This window comes from Sapajus apella, unplaced genomic scaffold (assembly GCF_009761245.1).
Source record: "Sapajus apella isolate SASKATOON/1434 unplaced genomic scaffold, GSC_monkey_1.0 scaffold35, whole genome shotgun sequence".
Lineage (NCBI taxonomy): Eukaryota > Metazoa > Chordata > Mammalia > Primates > Cebidae > Sapajus > Sapajus apella.
This window is the reverse complement of record NW_022436975.1, coordinates 3,995,265-4,016,554: the sequence shown is the minus strand read 5'-3', so window position 1 is coordinate 4,016,554 and position 21,290 is coordinate 3,995,265. Positions and strand designations below refer to the sequence as shown.

General features: G+C 35.2%; 1 protein-coding gene across 2 annotated transcripts in view; it reads left to right on the top strand.

Moving 5' to 3' along the window:
• Window positions 1–21,290, top strand: part of PXDNL (peroxidasin like) — a 458,440-nt gene that overhangs the window by 181,257 nt on the left and 255,893 nt on the right. For both annotated transcript variants that reach the window (XM_032296051.1, XM_032296052.1), the window contains exon 3: window positions 5,205–5,276. In XM_032296051.1, coding sequence (XP_032151942.1) covers window positions 5,205–5,276 — 72 coding nt within the window. The remainder of the gene's footprint in view (window positions 1–5,204; window positions 5,277–21,290) is intronic.

Here is a 21,290-nt window from a genome sequence, read left to right as displayed (position 1 = left end):
GATTCAATGCTATGCCCAGCAAATTGCCAGTGTCATGCTTTTCACAGAATCTGAAAAAGAAAACTATTCTAAAGTTTATGTGGAATCCCCCAAAAGCCTCAACTACCAAAGCAATCTTAAAAGAACAAAGCCAGAGGCATCACATTACCCAATTACAAACTATATTAGAAGGTTACAGTAATCAAAACAGCATGGTACTGGTACAAAAACAGACAAACAGACCACTGGAACAGAATATACAGCCCTGAAATAAAGCCACACACCAACAGTCATTTGATCTTTGATGAAATTGACAAAAATAAGCAATGGGGAAAAAAATCCTTATTCAATAAATGGTGCTAGAGTAGCTGGCTAGCCATATGTAGAAGAATAAAATTTAACCCCTACTTTTTCACTGTACACAAACAATAATTCAAGATGAATTAAATATTTAAATCTAAGACCTCAGACTCTAAGAATTCTAGAAGAAAATCTAGGAAATACCATCTGGACATGGGTATTGGGAAAATTTTTTTGACTAAGTCCTAGAAAGCAAGTGCAAAGAAAACAAAAATCAACAAGTGGGCCCTAATAAAAATAGCTTCTGTACAGCAAAAGAAACTAAAAATCTAAAAACAGAGTAAACAGACAACCTACAGAATGCGAGAAAATATTTGCAAACTGTGCATGCAATAAAGGTCTAGTATCTAGAATCTTGAAGGAACTTAAACAATTAAACAAGCAAAAAACAAATAACCTCAATAAAAATCGGCAAAGGACACGAACAGAGACATCTGAAAAGAAGGCATATATGTGGCCAACAAACATATGATAAAATGCTCATCATCACCAATCATTAGATAAAAGCAAATCAAAACAACAAGATACCACCTCTATAATAATAATCAGAATGCGTATTATTAAAAAGTAAAAAAAGCAAAAGCTATGGGTTAGGCTGTGGAGAAAAGGGAATCCTTATATGGTGTTGATTGGAAAGTGAATTAATTCAGCCACTGTGAAAAGCAGGTTGAAGATTGCTCAAATAATTTAAAACAGAACTACCTTTTGACCCAGCAATCCTATTACTGGATACATATCCAAAAAAAAACAAAAAACAAAAAACAAAAATAAACACACAAAAAAATCATTCTACCAAAACTACACACATGCTCATATGTTAATCACAGCATTATCCATAACAGCAAAATCATGGAATCAACATAGGTGACCATCAATGGTGGACTGGATAAGGAAAATGTGATACATATACACCAGGGAATACTATAGAGCAAAAAAAAAGAAGGATATCATGTTCTTTGCAGCAACATGGATGCAGCTGGAAGTCATTATTCTAAGTGAATTGATGCAGAAATCAAAAACCAAATACTACATGTTTTCACTTACAAGTGGAAGCTAAACATGGGATACTCATGGACATAATGAGGACGACAATAGACACTGGGGACTACAAGAGTGGAGAGGAAAGGATGGTGGCAAAGGCTAGAAAATTATTTAGTACTATTCTAGGTACCAGGATGATGGGATTGTCCACACCCTGGAATCAATCAATATACTCAGATAACATATCTGCACATGTGCGCCCTGAATCTAAATCTAAAATAAAAGTTGGAAAAAAATAATAAATTTGTGTTCTGTAATCAGCCTGACCTCTTTTTCTTTCCTTTCTCCTTTTTCCTTTTTTTCTTGCTATTTTGAACTGCAAATGATTTATCTGTTGTTTATGATAATATTTATATTTTTCTGTGGCTGTGATATATTATCAAGGGTAGCTATAAGTGACTTTTGCCATGAATCTCTTGCTTGGTAATTATGCAAATAACTCCAGAATAATGGTTTATGTTTATTGAAAGTTTATACAGTGTTTACTTTGGTATGCACAGAAATGAAGTTCACACAGCTTTCATGTTAAGAGTAGCAGAACCACACTTCTGGAGTATCCAAATGAAAATAACCACAACCATAACAAGCAGGAACAGACCAACGTTATTGCCACTTACAACAGTATATTATTTGTATCCAAAAGGAGTAAATCTTGGCGTTACTCTAGTAGTAATTTTATGTGAGATAGGAGAGAGTTCTATTTTCCTTTTTAAATTTTATCATTTTTATTTTTTATTTTACACTTTGATGAATGGATGACTATGCAAATAGCCTTTATCTTTTCTAGTAGTCTCTTATTGCTTTTTAATAAATTTTTTCTAACCACACAGTATACGTTTCTATAATATTAAATATGCAAGTGTATGTGTGCGTACTATGGGTAAGGCATTGGGTTTCAGCAAAAAAAGATACAGCTAATAAACTGGACTATTGATCTAATGCTGATTCCTCTTTTCCCTTAAAAGTTTGATCATCAGCATATTCCGATCTCCTGCTTTCAAAAATTGTTTTATTTTCTCAATAAAAACTGGAACATTTTTCTGTTTTCTTCTTGGGAGTTTTGCTTGCTTTTTTCTGTTTTGTGTTCCCTTGGCATCATGGGCAACATTAGGATATAGCGTACAGCCATAAATTTCCCTAAGCTTCTGCTGATTTTTGATGAAAGAATGTTAGGTATTTTTTTATGCCCTGAATTTTAGTAGATCCACCCATAAATTTTGAATGCATTTTCTTTATGAATAGTAAAACAAAATACTATAAATGACAGTTTCTATGACCACTTAACCAAAACATTACTTGGATAAGGATCCAACGATTAAAATTACAATAAAGATCTTTTGATGGAAACCATAGTCGTTTGAATAAAACGACAAGAAACATGTACTTGTGATTGGAAAATACATTCAACTGTGAACCATTTTAATGGGCTTGTTTCTTGTCAGCAATAAAAACATTTTCAAGAAAACAAGTTAAATTGGTCTCATACTTTAGGTTATTCACATCATAACTTCAGTGCACTTTTTTGAAATCTCATGTTTTATTTTTGTTAAAATTTAAATAACTATAAAATAATATGCAGAATTAGGAGAAATACCTAATGTAGGCGATGGATTGATGGGCGCAGCAGACACCATGGCATGTGTATACCTATGTAACAAACCTGTACTTTCTGCACATGTACCCCGGAACTTAAAGCATAATAATAAAAAATGCAGAAACGTAGGCTTCAAGCACATTTAATATACTAAAGAAAGACTATTTATGATATGTTCCATTTTCCATTTCTTAATTGTGGCTTTGAAAGATAATTAGCACTGATGCTCAAAGACATATTCTGTATGAAATGAATCAGTTTCTCTCCCCTAGGCACCATCATTGGAAGATTTAAGAAAATAGTCACTCAGGCCAGGCGCGGTGGCTCACGCCTGTAATCCAAGCACTATGGGAGGCCGAGGCGGGCGGATCACGAGGTCAAGAGATCGAGACCATCTTGGCCAACATGGTGAAATCCCACCTCTACCAAAAATACAAAAAATTAGCCGGGCGTGGTGACGCGCGCCTGTAATCCCAGCTACTCGGAGCCTGAGGCAGGAGAATTGGTTGAAACCGGAAAACGAAAGTTGCAGTGAGCCGGGATCGCGCCACTGCACTCCAGCCTGGCGACAGAGCGAGACTCTGTCTCAAAAAAAAAAAAAAAAAAAAAAAAAGAAAGAAAGAAGAAAATAGTCACTCAAATTGTTTTTTGTGGTCTGTGGTTAAGATGATGTCACATACCACACATACACACACATCATAGCAGATGTGCAAATTACCTACACACATACACATATGTATGTATACACACAAGCATAGTTTATTCTACATGCATTGGTGCATGTATTTAATAGACTAAGGGGGACAAATAGTCATTTCTTCAAGTAAATATATTTTCATGTTGGTGGTCTGGGGACCTAACAGAAGTGCATTAATTGATTTGGAACTATAGAATGAGAGAATACCTAAACAGCAAATTCTCCCAGGACAAGGTTTGTGTCCCATAATAATCATATGATAACTAGTTATATTGCTTTCAGCCTGCTTAAAAATTTCTTGAACACATGGTGGACTGTAAAGTTGAATGGCTCATTGACTGAAGCTAAGAATTATCCATGGAAACTGACATTATCTCTGTATGGCATCAGCTCCAATGCATGCTGTAGATTAGTTGCTCTGCCTTCCATAGCCAGGATGCTGGGCAGTCACAAATGGTGAGAAATGGCTCTGGTGCCATAGGTGAGGTGTCAGCCACTCCAGATGCTGCTTGAGGAATTTAACAGTGAGGCCTACAGTGAATCAGTTAGGAACAGATGAGCTTGGGAATCTCTAGGCTGCCTGTGAAATTGTGCATGATAACTGAAATAATCACCTGCTCTATTGGCCAAAACACTTCTGTTTTCCTAATTATTCATAAAATAACCCAACAAAACAAATATTTTATAATATACTAAAAATGAGTCCTGCAGCATTGGACTTTGGCAGTAGATTTTTAGAAGTTTTGGGGGTTTTAGACATTATAGGATATTCAGGAGTGTGTGTGCCAATCTAATTAGCGGACTTTCCCTCTATATTTACACATTCCATAATAATTTAAATTTGAAAGAAATTGTAAGTGTTTCTACCAGAAAAAAAAATCTGTAATTTTCATTTGCCAGAGTGCTTTTTCTGAAGCTTTCAAAGTTACTGAAAGGTGATTTTCTGTAACTTGTTTTACTGTTCAAATCCAATTTATTTCTGCCACCTGTTATTTTTCTCCCTGGATTTTTTAGAAATCAGTTTTGGACCATTGGATGGTACTATAATAAAAGCCTCACTTCCTATGGTGTAATTGATTCTTGGTTTGACAGTTTAACAAATACACAATGAAAGTCCACTGTGTACTAATAACTGTGATATTTATTTTTCCAAGGAAGATGCCTAAGCCTGAGTGTTCAATGCTCTCCATCTGTTTGTTTAGGAATATCTTCTTTTGTTACCATGACTATGTTGATAATTTTCCTTTTAGATGATATGCTTCAGGAAAACATGCATTTTACTTCCTGGATTGCAATGGTGTTTTAGGGTAATTTAATACATAAACATTATTTTTGAAAAGGCTTTGTGACAAATTAATGTTTTATATCACTTTTTTGAATAGGGAATTAAAAGTATAAATTTCCAAATTTAGTGAATGATGTAAGTAAATATTTTTCTGTTGTGTAAAGCACTATGCGTAACAGAACTATTTTAATGTTTTGCAGACTCTGTTTCTCATTTAGGAATTATTTGTTTGTTTTTTGTTTTTCCAGTCTGCTGAACAACAACCAAATCAGAAAGATTTCCAGAAGTGCTTTTGAAGGACTTGAAAATTTGCTATATCTGTAAGTTGTAAGAAAAAGCAACAGTGGCTTATGGTGTTTATCAACTATTTTTGCCTTTTTGTGTGTTTACTTTAAATTAAAATAATTCTTTACTTTCTTGAAAAGCACTTTCAACCTTTATATAAAACTCACATATGAACGTCTTAAGTGCAATAAATTATTGCTTTCAATAGATTGTACATCTGAAAACATTTGAATATTTATGCATATTTCTCTTGCCACAATTTCTAAATTGGAGAAAAATAAAAACAAAACAGTTTTCCAATATTTCACATTTAAAGCAAATTACTCCGTAATTGTAAGAAATTCCATATACCCCAAAAAAGGGGTTTTCTGTTTGCAAAAGAAGCTTTATGCCAACAACTTATTCATCCAAGACCTTTCAAAGCCAGTGAACACATTATAGTTAGGAACTTTAATAAACTTGGGTAAGAACCAAGTTTTGGAAAAATTAGCTCACAAATATGATCACTGACAATTGTCATGCTTTTTGCATATTTTTGGTAAATGGGAATAAAGATATTTTAAACAGAAACATTGTTTGGACTCCGAAACATTGGTGTTTGATAATTTGAATGTTGGAGGACATGGTTGGATACAGCGATGTTGAAGGCTGAAGAAACAGACTACAAGGGCTTTTATCTCAGCTAGAGTGAGTGCTACAACTTTCTTTTTAAACAACGTTAAGGTGACAATGAACATTTTTATACAAATTTGTTCATTTGTAGATTAATTAAGCACACTGCAAAAAGTTACTCTTTAAAAGAGAAGACACCATTCCAATCTTTAGCTCTGACCAAATTTATACAACTGTAGTATCTTCCCAAACAATTAAAATTCCTATGAAACCCCACGTCAAGAGCCTCAAAGCCTCCTGTGTTCAGCTGAGACACCCAGCCTAACATAGACATCTTCCATAGCTCTGCTCATTTTTGAGCCCTAAAATCTCAGTTTCCTCTTAGGTCAGTCAATTTCATCCCTCACCTAACCTTTCATAACAATCTAACATACCATCTTAGTCAATTTTCAGCTGATGTAACAAAATACCACAGACTAGGTAATTAATTTAAAAAAAAAGTTGATTTGGCTCATGGTTCTAGAAGTTGAAAAGTTCAAGACTGTGGGGCTGCATCTGGACAGGGCCTTCTTGCTGTGTCATAACATAGTGTTAGAACAAACTAAGACAGAAGACAGAGAGAGCCAAACTTCTGTGACAACCAACTTGCTCCTATGATAATTGCATTAACCCATTCATAAGGGAAGAGTCCTCATGACCTAATCACCTCTTAAAAGTCCTACCTCTTATCATACATTGGAAATTAAATTTCAATGAGTTGTAAAGGGAACATTAAAACCATAGCACATGCCCATCGAGTACATGCCATTCTTTATTTCCATACTTTTCACATTACAAAGGATCCTTCAAACCTTGGTAGTATATGAAGCCTGCTCCTTGTTAGTGAAGGAGCTTGACCTTCTCCCTGTGTTTCATCTCGATCTTGCTCTGTAGTTTTCTACTCATTGTCCTGTCAAGAGTAACTCCCTTACAGTAAAACAAACAAATTAACAAAACAATAACCTTTATGGCTTTCAAATACCAGTTTAGAAGGAATATCATTACGAGTGCTAATATGCAATGAGAAAATATAGTAAAATGACAGTTATTAGCAGGAAATTAATTTTGAATAAGACAAATGTTCAGTGTTGCAGAGGCTTGGATCAATTACATACACAAATGTATTCTATACTCTGAATGAGAACCAAAAAATCATTTCACACAACTTCTAATCAATGCTCTGGCCAATTAAAAACACTACTTATCAAGTGCAAAAAGTCTCTGGGCTTCTGTAAGATACGTTATTTAAAAGGAAAGGGTGACAAATGTGTGAAGCAGTACATGGTGAACACTTTTATGTGTCCACTGCAGTAAATTTTGCCATGTTTTCAATCACATTGCCAAGTAAGCGTTGCTTTTCAGACCAAGGAATTTTGTAGAGAAAGAGGATTGTGAGTTAGAAGACCCATTCAATGCATACAATGCCTGCAAGTTCTTATATCTTTTTCTTTGCTCTTTATACTTGATCCACTGTTGTTTTATTTCTTCAAATATGGTAAGCACTGCCTTTTCACTCTCTCCTTGGGCATGTCCGGCTTGTTGTTTGTTACTTGGCTTTTTTCCCTTTCTTGTCTGAGCTTTAATGTCATGTCCTCCAGGAATCACCTTAAGTCAACCAATTATTCTCTTTTTCTCCCTATCATGATGCCATGTGTATTTCATTTCATGCATATACCACAAAAGTTCATTTTTTTCTTATCTATTTGTTAACTTATTTATTTTCTGATTCCCTCACTAGATTCTGTGAAGTCAGGTGGCCATGCTCTCCTTATTTATCATGTATATCAGCATCTAGAAATGGTATCTAGAACACAGAAACTAATCATTAAATATTTGTTGAACAAATGTATGAACATAAGGTACTCAATAAATGCTTGATATTTGTTTAATTAACACTCTTAGTTACATTGAGTTAATTATTCTTGAGAGGAATGATAACACTATTAAATGCCTCTGCTGTTTCAACAACATGTGTATTTATCAATTATTTATAGCGTGCATTTTCCCAAAGATTACAAGTATTCATATTACATGAAGTAGTCATAGTGCTTGTATATTAAGGAGGTTAATTTTCATTAGACTATTTATACCACAAAATTGCAGTTTTACCCTGCCAAACACAAAGGATAGCATATCTTTTCCTCTAAGACACAAGCATGTGTAAACTCATCTGAAAGTCTAATGTGTTTTGACCCAAAATGTATCTCTGATCCCCTTGGGCAAAAATAAATTGAAATGTCTTAGGACAAGTTGTGCTTTTAAATTAAAAAGAAAAAAATACAATGGTTGGAGAACATATTTGGATACAGTGATTCATTTAATGTTAGCTGAATTTTAGAGCTAAGATACATTGAAGATCTAAGAGGAAAATGCTCCTTTTCTTTGGTTTAGCAGACACTTAAAGTTTAGCTCCTTTTCTTTGATTTAGCAACCCTTAGGAATAGCATTTGTGACATTCATTATTTTTAACTGTTTGACTTAATCTAATGATAAACTCCAAAATAAAATACATTTATTCAGGAACGTCTTGGCATCCAAATAACAATAATCTTCTTATTTATGGGCATTGATAATGATATCAAATCACTGTAATACAAAATGTGATAATACTCATGTTACTTAAGGGCACTGATAATTTCACAAGTTTTGAATTTACCCATGGGGCAAAGTCTGATGCATCTCTGTGTATGTCTGAGATAAACTCAGCATCAATTGCTAGCATTGAAAGAGGAAATTTATTCCACATTCAAATCTGTGATTTTGTTTCTGGCCATGGTTCTCATTCTCTAAGTTTACTATTTTCTCTGAATTATAGCTTCTTCTTCCTATTAGCACAGCTCTGAGCAGCTTTGTCCTTGTGAACTCCTGTTACTGAATGCTGCTCCTTCTGCACAAACTCACCTACTTAGATCATTGGCTGAAGGCGTCACTTGTGCAATTGTATTCTCAGCAGTGACCTTTTCCATCTCTCTCCAGTTTCTTTGAATTTATTGGGAGTCTGCCCCATTCCTATTGTAACCTATAGATAAAAAGAGTTTTAAAAAAATGTTAGGGAAGTAAGTGCCATTGAAGAATGTGACCTTTAATAGTGTAAGCTTGAAGGACACAACTCTCACCAGTTCTGAAATCTCTTACTCCCTGGGTTTTAATGGGAATCTTAACAAAATAAGTGCACTTTTTTGAGGTTTCCAGTCCACTTTCTTAGCTTTTGCTGTGAAACAAACCACTGCAGAATTTAGTGACTTAAAACAATCAAATATTTTAATCTCATGATTGTTCCGTGGACTAATGAGACCGTTCTTTTGGTCTAGGCTGGCTCAGACCTTCTGGTCTAGCATGACTTCATTCACATAGCTGGCAATTTCTCAGTATCAGCTGGGTTGCCTTTCTTTTCCATGTGGCTTCTCTTTCTCTAGGCAGGTAGATTATGCTTGCTTACACGATGATCTTATCCCTATTGTAGCCAGGGATGAGTGCTTTCCACGCCTTTCTTGGGTCATGTTTGCTAGTGTCCTATTTGGCCTCACTCAAGCCACACGACCAAATTGAAATTCACTACTGGAGAAACAGGCTCCATGTTTTGATGGATGAAGCAGCTTAATCACCTTGCAAAGGAGGCTGAATCAGGGCTGGGGGGAATTTTTTGCCATTTCTGCAATCTGTCACATTCATAAATGCCTGGGGCTTCCAGGAGTTGAGGTACAGGTTGTAATCACAAGCAAGCACATCCTGGGTTAGTATCCAGGATGGGTTATGCAAAGGGTGCAATATGAGCTCAAAGAGAAAGGGGTTATATCTATGTGGAGTCCCACAAGGTGGAGGGGCAGGTTGGACTTGATGGAAGGAGCAAGAGGATTGTGAGAAAATTGAGCCAACAGCCTGGTATGTTTGTGTTATGGCAAGTAACTTTTAATGAACGCATGGGAGGACCTGAATGGCGCATGACGAGAAATAAGGCTGGCAAGTTTGACAAGGACGAAATCATGGGGGAGGAGGGTTTGTGTGTCAAGCTTTCTGTTTCCATGGAGTTAGCTCTTACTTACTTCTATTCACTCCAAATCAGCCTCCCTTCCTACCACTCCACTAAAGGTTCTTTGATGAAGGCCATTCATGTTGTTAAACATACCATTCTGTGTTTATGCTTAATCATGAGGCCTCATGGTTTACTGTGTTGACTGTTCACCCTCTGATCTCCTTGTTGTTCGTAATATTGCACGTTCCTGGTGTGTTGTTTTCTGACTTGCCTGCTCAGACACCTTCACCTAGAGTTCTCGCCCATGCGCTGTTCTCTTTTCACACTTTACACCTCCCTGTGGTGGAACATACCTGCTTCCATGGTATCAGCCATTATCTAGGTGCCCCTGGCTCCCAAATTCTTATTTCTAGCCCGGATTGCTTTTATGTTTCCCAATCCATACATATGCATTTTCTTATGCAATATTTCCACTGATGTGTCCCACAGGAGCTTCAAACTCAACATGACTTAAATTTAACTTACTATCTTTCCCTTTTAAACCCACCCCTTCAAATGTGCTTCTTATTTTGAGAAATGATGACAGACTCACACAGTCACCCATACTAAATATCTGTGCATCATATTGGCCTTCTTCCACTTTCTCTGCTGCTGTTTCTAGTTAGTTGTTCAGTCCTGCAGATTCTAGGTTAACATTGCTTTTTTCCCCTCCTATCCATCCCCACTGTGCTGCCTTCCTTTCCATCCTCTGTATGTATCATGCTTGGCTGAACAAAACGTTATTTCTTTGTCCAAGTCTTTCCTTTCCTAAATCTCTGAAAGGTGACGAGTCATCTTTTATTTAAAAAAAAAAAAAAGACTTGATTAGCCCATTCTTCTGAGAATCCTTCAATGGCTCCCATTGTTCTGGGGATGAATAAAATCTCATTAACAGAACATACAAGATTCAACTTTATTTATATCTTCAGCCTTCATGACAATCACCTCCTCTAACTCTGAGCTCTAAAGTTCCTGGTATATGGCATTTGATATCCTTCTGAATTGCCACCTTCACATATTCTCCTGGCAACTGGATTATGCTGGGATCTTATGTCTTCCTGAAAATACTTCCTGCTCCATGACTCTGATGATCACATGACAGATCACTTATTTTCGCCTACTATGTTATTAGTGAAAAATGTTGTCAGTAATCTGTGCAACAAACCTGTAAGATTTTACATATGGGATAGATGAACACTGTAATTAATTTTGCCAGTGATGTAAATGTGAAAATATCAGAGCTTTCTGAAGAACACATGTGGGAACAGAAGCAGAGCAGGCACTCTGGGGTGGGAGTGGACAGCGGTGACTTGTCTCCCACTCTGGCTGGGAAAGTGTGACCTGCCTTACGGAGTGGGGCGGTTTGGTCTACTCAGCAGCTTTATCTACTTAGAGAAATAGCTGCATCAAATGATCATAGCTCAGGGAGAACAAGCATTAGCATCATCCAGCTCTGAATCTATTTTCATCAAGCAGCCCGATTGTCATCTGAATCTCATACAGATTTGCCATCAGGGAAAGAATATGCTGACTACGTGAGAAAAATAGCCCAATCCTCAAGGAAGTAACATTTCTTGTTAATTAATTGATTTATTGACTAGTTTTTTAAAGTATAACTTTGGAGAGGGAAAATTAATTTCCACAAGAATAAAATACATTTAGATGCTCTGACTAAATTCATTTTGTAGGCCAGATTGAGACACCTCTGGAAGGTCCTCTTTGGGTCACTCATCCAGCCTTCCTTCACATCTATCATTTCTCTCTGTACTTGCAACTGTTTTCTCTTTGTGAACATTTTGTAGCCTTACTTTATAATGTTGACATATAAGTACTTTGTCAGCATATTTTGATTAAGAAATTTTAGTTTTCATCCATGTGTTCATCCATCTATTCAGCCATCCAACTATCACATAATAAACACCTACCATGCCGTGCCAAGTACTGTCCTAGGTTCTAGGTAAGCAAAAAAGATTTGACTCTGTTCTCATAAAATCTGTGAATTGATATAGTAGAGAAATATTATTCATTCATTTTCTATCTTAATATTCTAATAGTAAATCACCATTTCCTGTGCAGTTGGAGGCACAAATGTCCAGAATGAGATTCAGGAGATTTGAGGAGGGAAGAGGAGACATTAAAAATAGTGCCACAGAAATGCAAAAAATATGAGACTGCTATGAACAACTATACACCCCCAAATTTGATAACCTAGAAGAAAGACATTTCTAGAAATGTGCAACCTCTCAAGATTGATGAGGAAGCTCTTGCTTCCTTTCTCCACGTGTGATGCTGGCTCGCCCTCTGCCTTCTGCCAGGACGGTCAGCTTCCTGTGGCCCTCACCAGAAGCCCAGCAGATGCTGGCGCCATGTTTCTCATGCAAGCTGCCAAACTGTAAGCCAAAGTAAAACTCTTTTCTTTATATATTACCCAGCCTCAGCTATTCCTTTATAGCTATGCGAATGAACTATCACCTAAAAATATTTTGGCACCTGGCTCTTAGTACTTTTCAATTTAATCACAAAATTTACTTTGGTTCCCTGTGGAAAAAAAGATTTAAATAATTGAATGTCATATACCGTGACAACCATGTTTTTCAGATTTTAGTGTCAGGTGATATTTTCTACCCCAGACTAAACAACACATTTATAAAATTTCTTCAACGTAACTATTCTATTCTGCAATTGATTATATGCAGATTAGCCACCATTTACCAGGACTTTCTTGAGAGTGAAAGCAGGCACTGCTAACAATTATACCAGTATAGAAGATATAAATCAGGGATGTCCCAAGCAAATCAAACCTCTGGTCATCCTAAATATATAAGACTAATTTCAAATGTCTGCTTTAACATAGGATAGCTGATTGTGACTATCTTACTTTTGAGGGATTTGAAGCATATAATTTTATCACAATTGATGAAGTCATTTTTAAAAATCCATCATTCTACATTCCATCTGCTCACATCATAAAATCAAAAGTAAGGGAGTAACAAGTGATAAATACCAGTGTTACTAGGCATCAGATAAGGTAAAGGAGGATCTCTTAATCATAATCTCAATATAATCAATTGCTAGCATGGTCGAGTTCTAGTGAGAGCTTTCTTCCTTGCAGACCACCACCTTCATTCCTCAGTACACGTGCTATGTAATAATCCTATCGGATTAGAATCCCACCCCATCACCTATTAACTCTATTTTACAAAAGTCCTGTCTCCAATACAGTCAGATTTGAGGTTAGAGCTTCAATATGAATTTTTGGTGGATAAAATTCAGTCCATAGCTGCATAGGAAACCTACAAGTATACTTTTTATATGTACACATACATTTTAAAAAATTACATTATTTTGTAAACTGCTTTTTAAAAACCCTAATATATTCTCATGTGTTCCATGTAATTAAATTTTTCTATGACAGCTAAAAAAAGATGGGTGAGGGAGAAATAGAAAATCTGTACAGGTATATGAGTAAGGATATTGCATCAGCAATGAAACATCTCCCATCAAAAAAAGCTGAGAACCTCATGGCTTCACAGCTGAATTCTAGCAAACATCAAACATTTCTATAACTAATGCCAACCCTTCTCAAAAATCTTTCAAAAGATTTAATATTAAGGAATACTTCCAAACTGCTTTTATGAGACCAGCATTGCTCTGAAATTAAAGCCAGGCAAGGATGCTACAAGAAAAGAAAATTGGAAGCCAATATCCCCGACGAACATGGATGTTTCAATTTGACTCAAAACTCTTTGATGCTAATTTTATGCTTTTATGAATTTCTCATGAAGATAATGTATTTCATTTTCTTTTTTAATTTTTTAAACAATTTTAATTTTTTAAATTAAACATTTTAATTTTTTTAAAAAAATTATTATTTTTTTTTGAGATAGAGTCTCTGTCACCCAGCCTAAAGTACAGTGGCACCATCTCGGTTCACTGCAATCTCCGCCTCCCAGGTTCAAGCAATTCTTGTGCCTTAACCTCCCAAGTAGCTGGGATTATGGACACACACCACCATGCCCAACTGATTTTTTTTATTTTTAGTAAAGATGGGGTCTCACCATGTTGCCCATGCTGATCTTGAACGACAGAGCTCAGGCAATCTGCCCGCCTTGGCCTCCCAAGCATATAAACTGTTTGGTAATAAAAGCTCAAACTTACGGATGATTGGGGTCAGTTATATTGTCCCCCTAGCCAGAGCGACCCAAGGCTATAAGATTGCTTTTCCTCCAGATATTTTTCTTGCTCTTTCCTCTTTCCTGATTTTTCTTTGATTTCAGGCTACTCAAGTCCAGTTCTTCTAATCAGTCACCTTCTGCCTGTTACCTATTCACCAGGGTAGGGACAATAGGGACAGAATCCTATTCAGGTTTGAGAAAAAAGGGGGAGAAATAGCCTCAGCATGGCTTTGTATTGTATATTTGCTAATTATGCAAAAATGTCTTTAGAATTTGTCTTCTATCATGCATCCATTTCATGAACAGCCAGCTGCTCACATCCTTTATATAACTTTTCTAGATTTCCCCAACCAGAGGCATTTCTCACATGTGAGACATTATTTATTTTTCTCTCCCTCTGATTTCAGTATTTGAGCTTGCCATATAGCTGTTGTATCCTTCTAGTCTACGAAGTGAAAAGCTACTTGGTATCAGGGTATTTATTAACTACTTTTGTCTTTCAGGCAATGGTATGCAATCCCTGGTACTTACAAATGTTAAATAAATAATTATTAAAATCAACTGTATTTTCAATCTGTAGAATGGATGACTTTGGTGGAACATGATATTCAAAAGTCTAATGAACAGATGTGTGGAACAAATTAGCTCTGTATGATGAAATGAGTCGAATTAATCTTAATAGTTCCAGAAAACGGAATTTGGACTTAGATTGAGTTACATGGAAAATGATTTCAGTTATTAATTGATTTCAATCTCCATTCATTCAACAGACATTTTTAAATAAAATTTTTTATTCTGAGATAATTATAGATTCACATGCAACTGTAATAAATAATACACAAAGAGACAACATCTACTTTTATCCAGTTTCTACCAATGATAAATATAGCAAAAATATAATACAACATATGACCAGAATACTAGCATTGATACTGTCAAGATAAAGAACACTTCCATCACCCAAGGCCCCTCATGTTGCTCTTTGATAGCCACATCCACTTCCTTCTGCCCACCTCCTCCTCAAATCCTGGCAGCTACCAGTCAATTCTCCATTTCCACAGTTTTATTTAAAGAATATTATTTAAATGGAAACATAAAATATTTAGCCTTTTGCACTTGCCTTTTGTCACTCAGCATCATTCTCTGGAAAGTCATCCTGGTTTTTGCATAATACGAATAGTTTATTACTTTTTATTGCTGAGAACATTTCATGGTATCAGTATGTCAGTTTAACCACTCACCTGTTGAAAGACACCTGATTTATTTCCAGTTTCTGGCTATTAAGAATAAAAATCTTTAGGGTGTTGATTAAAATTGCTTCACACGTAAATAGAAATTTACACAACTGTTTTTGGGTGAATTTAATTTTTTTATTCTCTAGAATAAACATCCTGGAGTGTGATTGCTGGGTCATACGGTAATTGGATGTTTAGTTTCAAAGATACTGATAAATTGTTTTCCAAAGTAGCTGTACCATTTTATATTCTCACTTGTACGTGATCTAGTTTCTCTGCACCCCCGCCAACATTTTGCATTCTCACTATTTTTAATTTTAGCCATTCAGATATGTGTATAGGAATATCTCATTGCAGTTTTAATTTATACTTATCTAATGGCTTAATGGAGTTGAACAACCATCATGTGCATTTACCATCTGTTTATCTTCTGTTCATGTCTGCTCATGTCTTTTGCTTAGCTTCTAATGAGATTGTTTGCGGGTTTTTGTACTGTTAAGTTTTGAGAGTTTTATGTTCTAGAAATTAGTCCTTTATCAGATACATGGTTTTCAAATACTTTCTTCCAGTCTGTAACTTGCTTTTAATCTTCCTAACAGGTTCTTTTGAAGAGCAGGTGTTTTCATTTTGATGAAGTTCAATTTATCAAAGTTTTTGCCTATGGATTATATCTTTGGTGTCAACTTTCACAGTTCTTTGGCTGAGGATCTTTCCAGATTTTCTCCTGATTTTCTTTTCTTGAAAGATTTAGAGTTTACATATTTACATTTAATTCTGCAACCCACTTAGAGTTAGTTTTCATATAAGGTGTGAGGCTTAGATCAAGTCTTTTTGTTTTGCCATGAATGTTCAGTACCTCCTGTTAAAAGATTTTCTTTCCTCTACTGAATTGTTTCTGTACCTTTGTAAAAAATAAGTTGGCGATATATATCCCTCTATATATACCTCATGTTCTATATATACCTCATGTTCTGCACATGTACCCCAGAACCTAAAGTGCAATTTTATATATATATATATATATATATATAAATGAAAAAATATTCTTTTCTATCTTTAGTCATTGTCTTTGCTTGGAAGCCTACTTTTCCTGACATTAATAGAATCATTCCTGTTTTCTTTTGATTTATGTTTCGATGACATAACTTTTTTCATACTTTTACTTCCATGTCATTTTACTTGACCTCATTTTCTTATAGACAGCATATAGCTGGTCACATTTCAAAATTTGTTTTGCCAATTTTTATCTTTATCTTTTTGAGAGGGAATCTCACTCTGTCACCCAGTCTGGAGTACAGTGGCATGAACTCGGCTCACTGCAATGTCTGCCTTTCAGATTCAATCAGTTCTCCTGCCTCAGCCTCCCAAGTAGCTGGGACTACAGGCGTGCACCACCACACCTGGCTAATTTTTGTATTTTTAGTAGAAACAGCATTTCACCATGTTGGCCAAGCCGGTCTCAAACTCCTGATCTCAAGTGATCCACTCACCTCTGCCTCCCGAAGTGCTGGGATTATAGGACTAGTGTTCATCTTTTAATCAGTGTGTTTAGACTATTTTTATTTAATGTAATTATTGCTATATTAGGGTTTAAGTTTCACATTTAAATTTTTCTTTTCTCTTTATTTTCTGTTTTTTGTGTTTTCCTTTTTCCCCCCCTTCCTGTTGGTTACTTGCATATTTTTTAGAATTTTACTTTGATTTATCTGTTAGTGTTCTTATGTCTTTGTGCCGCTTTTAATGTGGGTGCTCAGGTATTAAACACATAATCATAATTTATCAGTCTCTTCAAGTATCATTCTGTTTATTTAAGCATAAAAATCTTTTCTTCTCTTAAATCCCTTTACCCTCTCTGATTTGTAATATAATTGCCTTAACTATTTTCTTTACATACATTGAGAATTACTTCAGAAAATGCTATTATTTTTGATTCAATTATCAATCATAATTTAGGGTGCTGAAGAGAAAAAATAAAATGTATTTATCCAGAATTTTTTCTCTTTCTTTATTCTTTCTTCCTGAAGCTTCATATTTTCTTCTTTTATTATTTTCTTTCCACTTAGAGAATTTCATCTAACCATTCCTCCAAAACAGCTCTGCTGTTGACAAATGCTATTAATTTCCCCTCATCTGTGAATGTCTCGGTTTACCTTTATTCCTAAAGAGTGTTTTAGATAGATATAGGATTCTGAGTTGACAAGTCTTTCCTTTCAGCACTTGAAAAATGTGTCAATACCTTTTGCCTCTGTGGTTTCTGATGAGAAATCTGCTGTCATTCCTGTGATTCTTCCAGCTCTCTTTCCTCTCTCACTGCTTTCAAGATTTTCTTTTTCTTTAGTTTTCTGGTATTTGAATATGAAGTACCTTGGTTTAGATTTTTTTGGGTTTACCCTGTTTAGGGCTCACTCAGCTCCTTGAATCTGTAGATTTATCTCTTTTGCTAAAATTGGAAGTTTTCAGTCATTATTTCTTTAAAGACTTTTCAGCCTCATCCTTTTTTCTTCTCTCTTCCTAGGACTGAGTTGAAAAATATCAGACGTTTTTTATTACAGTCCCACGAGTCCCTGAGACTCTGTTTATATTTTACTGTCTATGTTCTCTCTATTGTTCAGATTGAGAAATATCTATTGCACTGTCATCAAGTTCACTTCTGTTTCCACTGTCCTCTCCATTCTGCCTCTGACCCATCCATTGAGGTTTTTTTTTGTTTTTACATCAGTAGATAAGTATTTTTCAGTTCTAAAGTTTCTATTTGTGTCTTTTTTATATTTCCTATTTATTTTTTAAGGCGGTTATTAAAACGTTTATTTCCAGCTTGTTTGTGATTGCTTCCTGAGGCATTTTTACGATGTTCTTTTAAAATCTCTATCATATAATCCTAACATCTTTGTCATCTTGCTGTTGTCATCTGTATTACTTTGCTAAGGTTGCGGTAAGAAAGCCACAGGCTGGGTGGCTTACAGTAGAAATATATTTTTGGTCTCTTCTAATGGCCCTGTCCTTGGCTGACAGAATGGCTGTCTTCTCTCTTTGTCTTTACGTAGTCTGTCCTCTGTGTCTGTGTCCTAATCTCATTTTCTTCAAGACTCTAAGGGTACTAATTTTATAAGATTAGGATCCATCTGTATGACCTTGTTTTACCTTAATTTCTTCTTTAAACATCTTATTTTCAAATACAGTCACATTCTGAGATACTGAGGGTTAAGGCTTGGACTTTTTTTGGTGGGGAAGAGGAGACCCTGGATCTGATTTGAATTTTCTGTTTTAGCTGACTTCCTCCCACGTTACTGTCATAGGAAGGAATGCCGCCTCATTATCATTAGGTGCAGGTAGGAGCCCAGTTTTCCTACATGGCTTCCATTGATATCCACACAGTGGTTGGATTCCTTGTTACTTCTAGTTGGAGTTGGGAGTGCTGGCTCTCCACTGATACTTTCTTTGCTAAGAGGGCTATAAATGCTTTATTATTGTTCCCCATATGAACTTCACTGATATCATGTAGTGGGGGTGGTCTCATCACTGCTTCATAGTGGTTGGAATACTGACTATCCACTGGTTCTCCTCTGACACCATTCTAGTGGGGAGCAGGAGGGAGAGCTCTTTATTGCTGGTTTAGGGTGGAGGTTGAGGCTTTCTATATGGTCTGTACTGATACCAGAATGGGTTTCATTATTATCACCATTGAGAATGAAAATTTCAGATCCTAACTTTACCTTCTCTGACAACACAGCCACAGGGGTGTTGGGTGCCTCAACATAGCCATACCAGGGCGAGGATTTAGGATCCCCAGTTGACTTTTAATGGTATGCGTGGGAGTGCAACCATAGTTTCTTCTGTAGTGTTTGGCTAGAATAGAATTTTTATTTTCTAAAAGTTTTTTGTCTTGCTAGAATTCTTTCTTTCCTTGTTTGGATTTCTTGTCAGCTGCGCTCACTGGTATTTTCTAGGTTTTTGCTTCTTCAGCTATAAGTGTGAAATAAATGAGCAAAAAGAAAATCTGGAAAATTACCACTGTGTCATTTCTTGGGCCCTGAATTTTGTTTTCTACCTTGTAGAGTCTTCTTATGTTTGTCTTATAGGTAATGTCCAAGATTTCTAGGTGTACTTAGTGGGATAGATATGAGAAAGGCACTTCTGAGCATCTTTTACTTTATGTGTGTGTGTGTGTGTGTGTGTGTGTGTGTGTATGTGTTTAAACAAGGGGAACTAGCTAATAATCACAGCTCTCCAATATGTGATAACATTTTATTCTTTAAAATGTGGTAAGACATATATAACAGAAAATGTACAATTTTAATCATTTTAGTATCATTAAGTGCTGCTTAGTACTTAATGTTTAGTATCATTAAATGCTGCTTAGTACTTAATGTTTAGTATCATTAAGTACATTCATGATATTGTGCAACTATCACCGCTATCCATTTCTCGAATGTTTTCATCATCCCAAACAAAAACTATACTCATTAAACAATAACCCTCTATCCCTCCCGCCTCTCAGCCCCTCATAACACCCATTTGGCTTTTAGTCTCTCTGAATTTTTCTATTCTAGACACTTCATGAATAGTTAAGTATTTTCAGTTTGATTTCTGATTCATTTCATTCTGGGTAATGTTCTTATTAAGATTCATCTATGTTGCAACATGTATCAGAATTTCATTTCTTTTTAAGGCCAGATAATATTCCATTGTACAGGTATACCATATTTTGCTTAAGTGCAGCAGGTCTGTACAATGATATGTATATATTCTGGCTATTATGAATTATGCTGCTATGAATATTGCTTTGCAGGTATCATCCCTGCTTTCAATTCTTCTGGTATATAACAGAAGTACAATTCCAAAATTTCTTTACGTGTAATCATTTACTCACTGATTACTTATATTAATTTACATACAAGTGCTGCTTAACTTATGATGGAGTTATGTCCTGATAAACCCATTATAAATGAAAAATGTTGTATGTAGACAATGCATTTTTTATTTATGCTGCTTTTAATTTACGATGGGTTTATCTGGATGTAACCCATGGTAAGTCAACAGCATACTGATTGCATACAGCTTTTGTACTGTAATAAAAGGAAACTATTGTAAGTAAGGGATCGTTTGTTATTCATTCACTTATTCAACCCATTTCTTGATTATCATTTGTTGGCCAAACACCTTACTGATAGTAATTTTTAATATCTTACATTTTTATAGTGTCTTGCAAAATATTTCTATAAGTGTCTTACTGAATTTTCAGATTAATCTTATGATTTGACGTATTAATACTCTACACAAATAACCTTAATATTCTGGGAGTTCTATAACTGAGTCAAAACTCACATTTCTGTCCTGTAATATTGAGCTTAACATGCTTTTGGCTGACAACCTTGAGATTTTAAAGCAAAGTTTAGATTATCATTTGAGAAGAATGTTCTAAAGATAAGTTTTTTAGTTCAAAACTCCAGAAACTTTGCCCTTAGAAGGAGTCTTATAGATTATGTATAAGCCATTTTCTGTGGTTTAAATATCATTTTAGCTTAAGCCTTATTTTTAAAGTTGGCCACAATCTCTCTCAAAATGACATAATCAATGTAAATGCATAACGTAAATACATGGGTATTTAATGAAACATGTCAACACAACATTCTTATTAAATTACTTATTTTTCATGCATATATGTTATCTAAATATATTTTTTGGATTCTGTGAGGATGTTTCTCAACTGGTGACTGTATCCTTGGAGCTTGCTGGAAATAATCTAATAGTTCATTTCCAAAATGAATAAATGTTGAATCAAAAATGATGATTTAAGTTCTTGGCTTTGATTGTTGTAGAACTAAAATAAATTTGTTCACACTCTAATCTCAAATGAAAATATTTCTGGAATGTTTATACATGTTAATAGATAGAATTTTACTGTCATTGGCTTATCTGACTTTTTTCAGAAAAAAAGGGCTCATATAAGTGGTGAATAATTTTGAATTGTCTTTT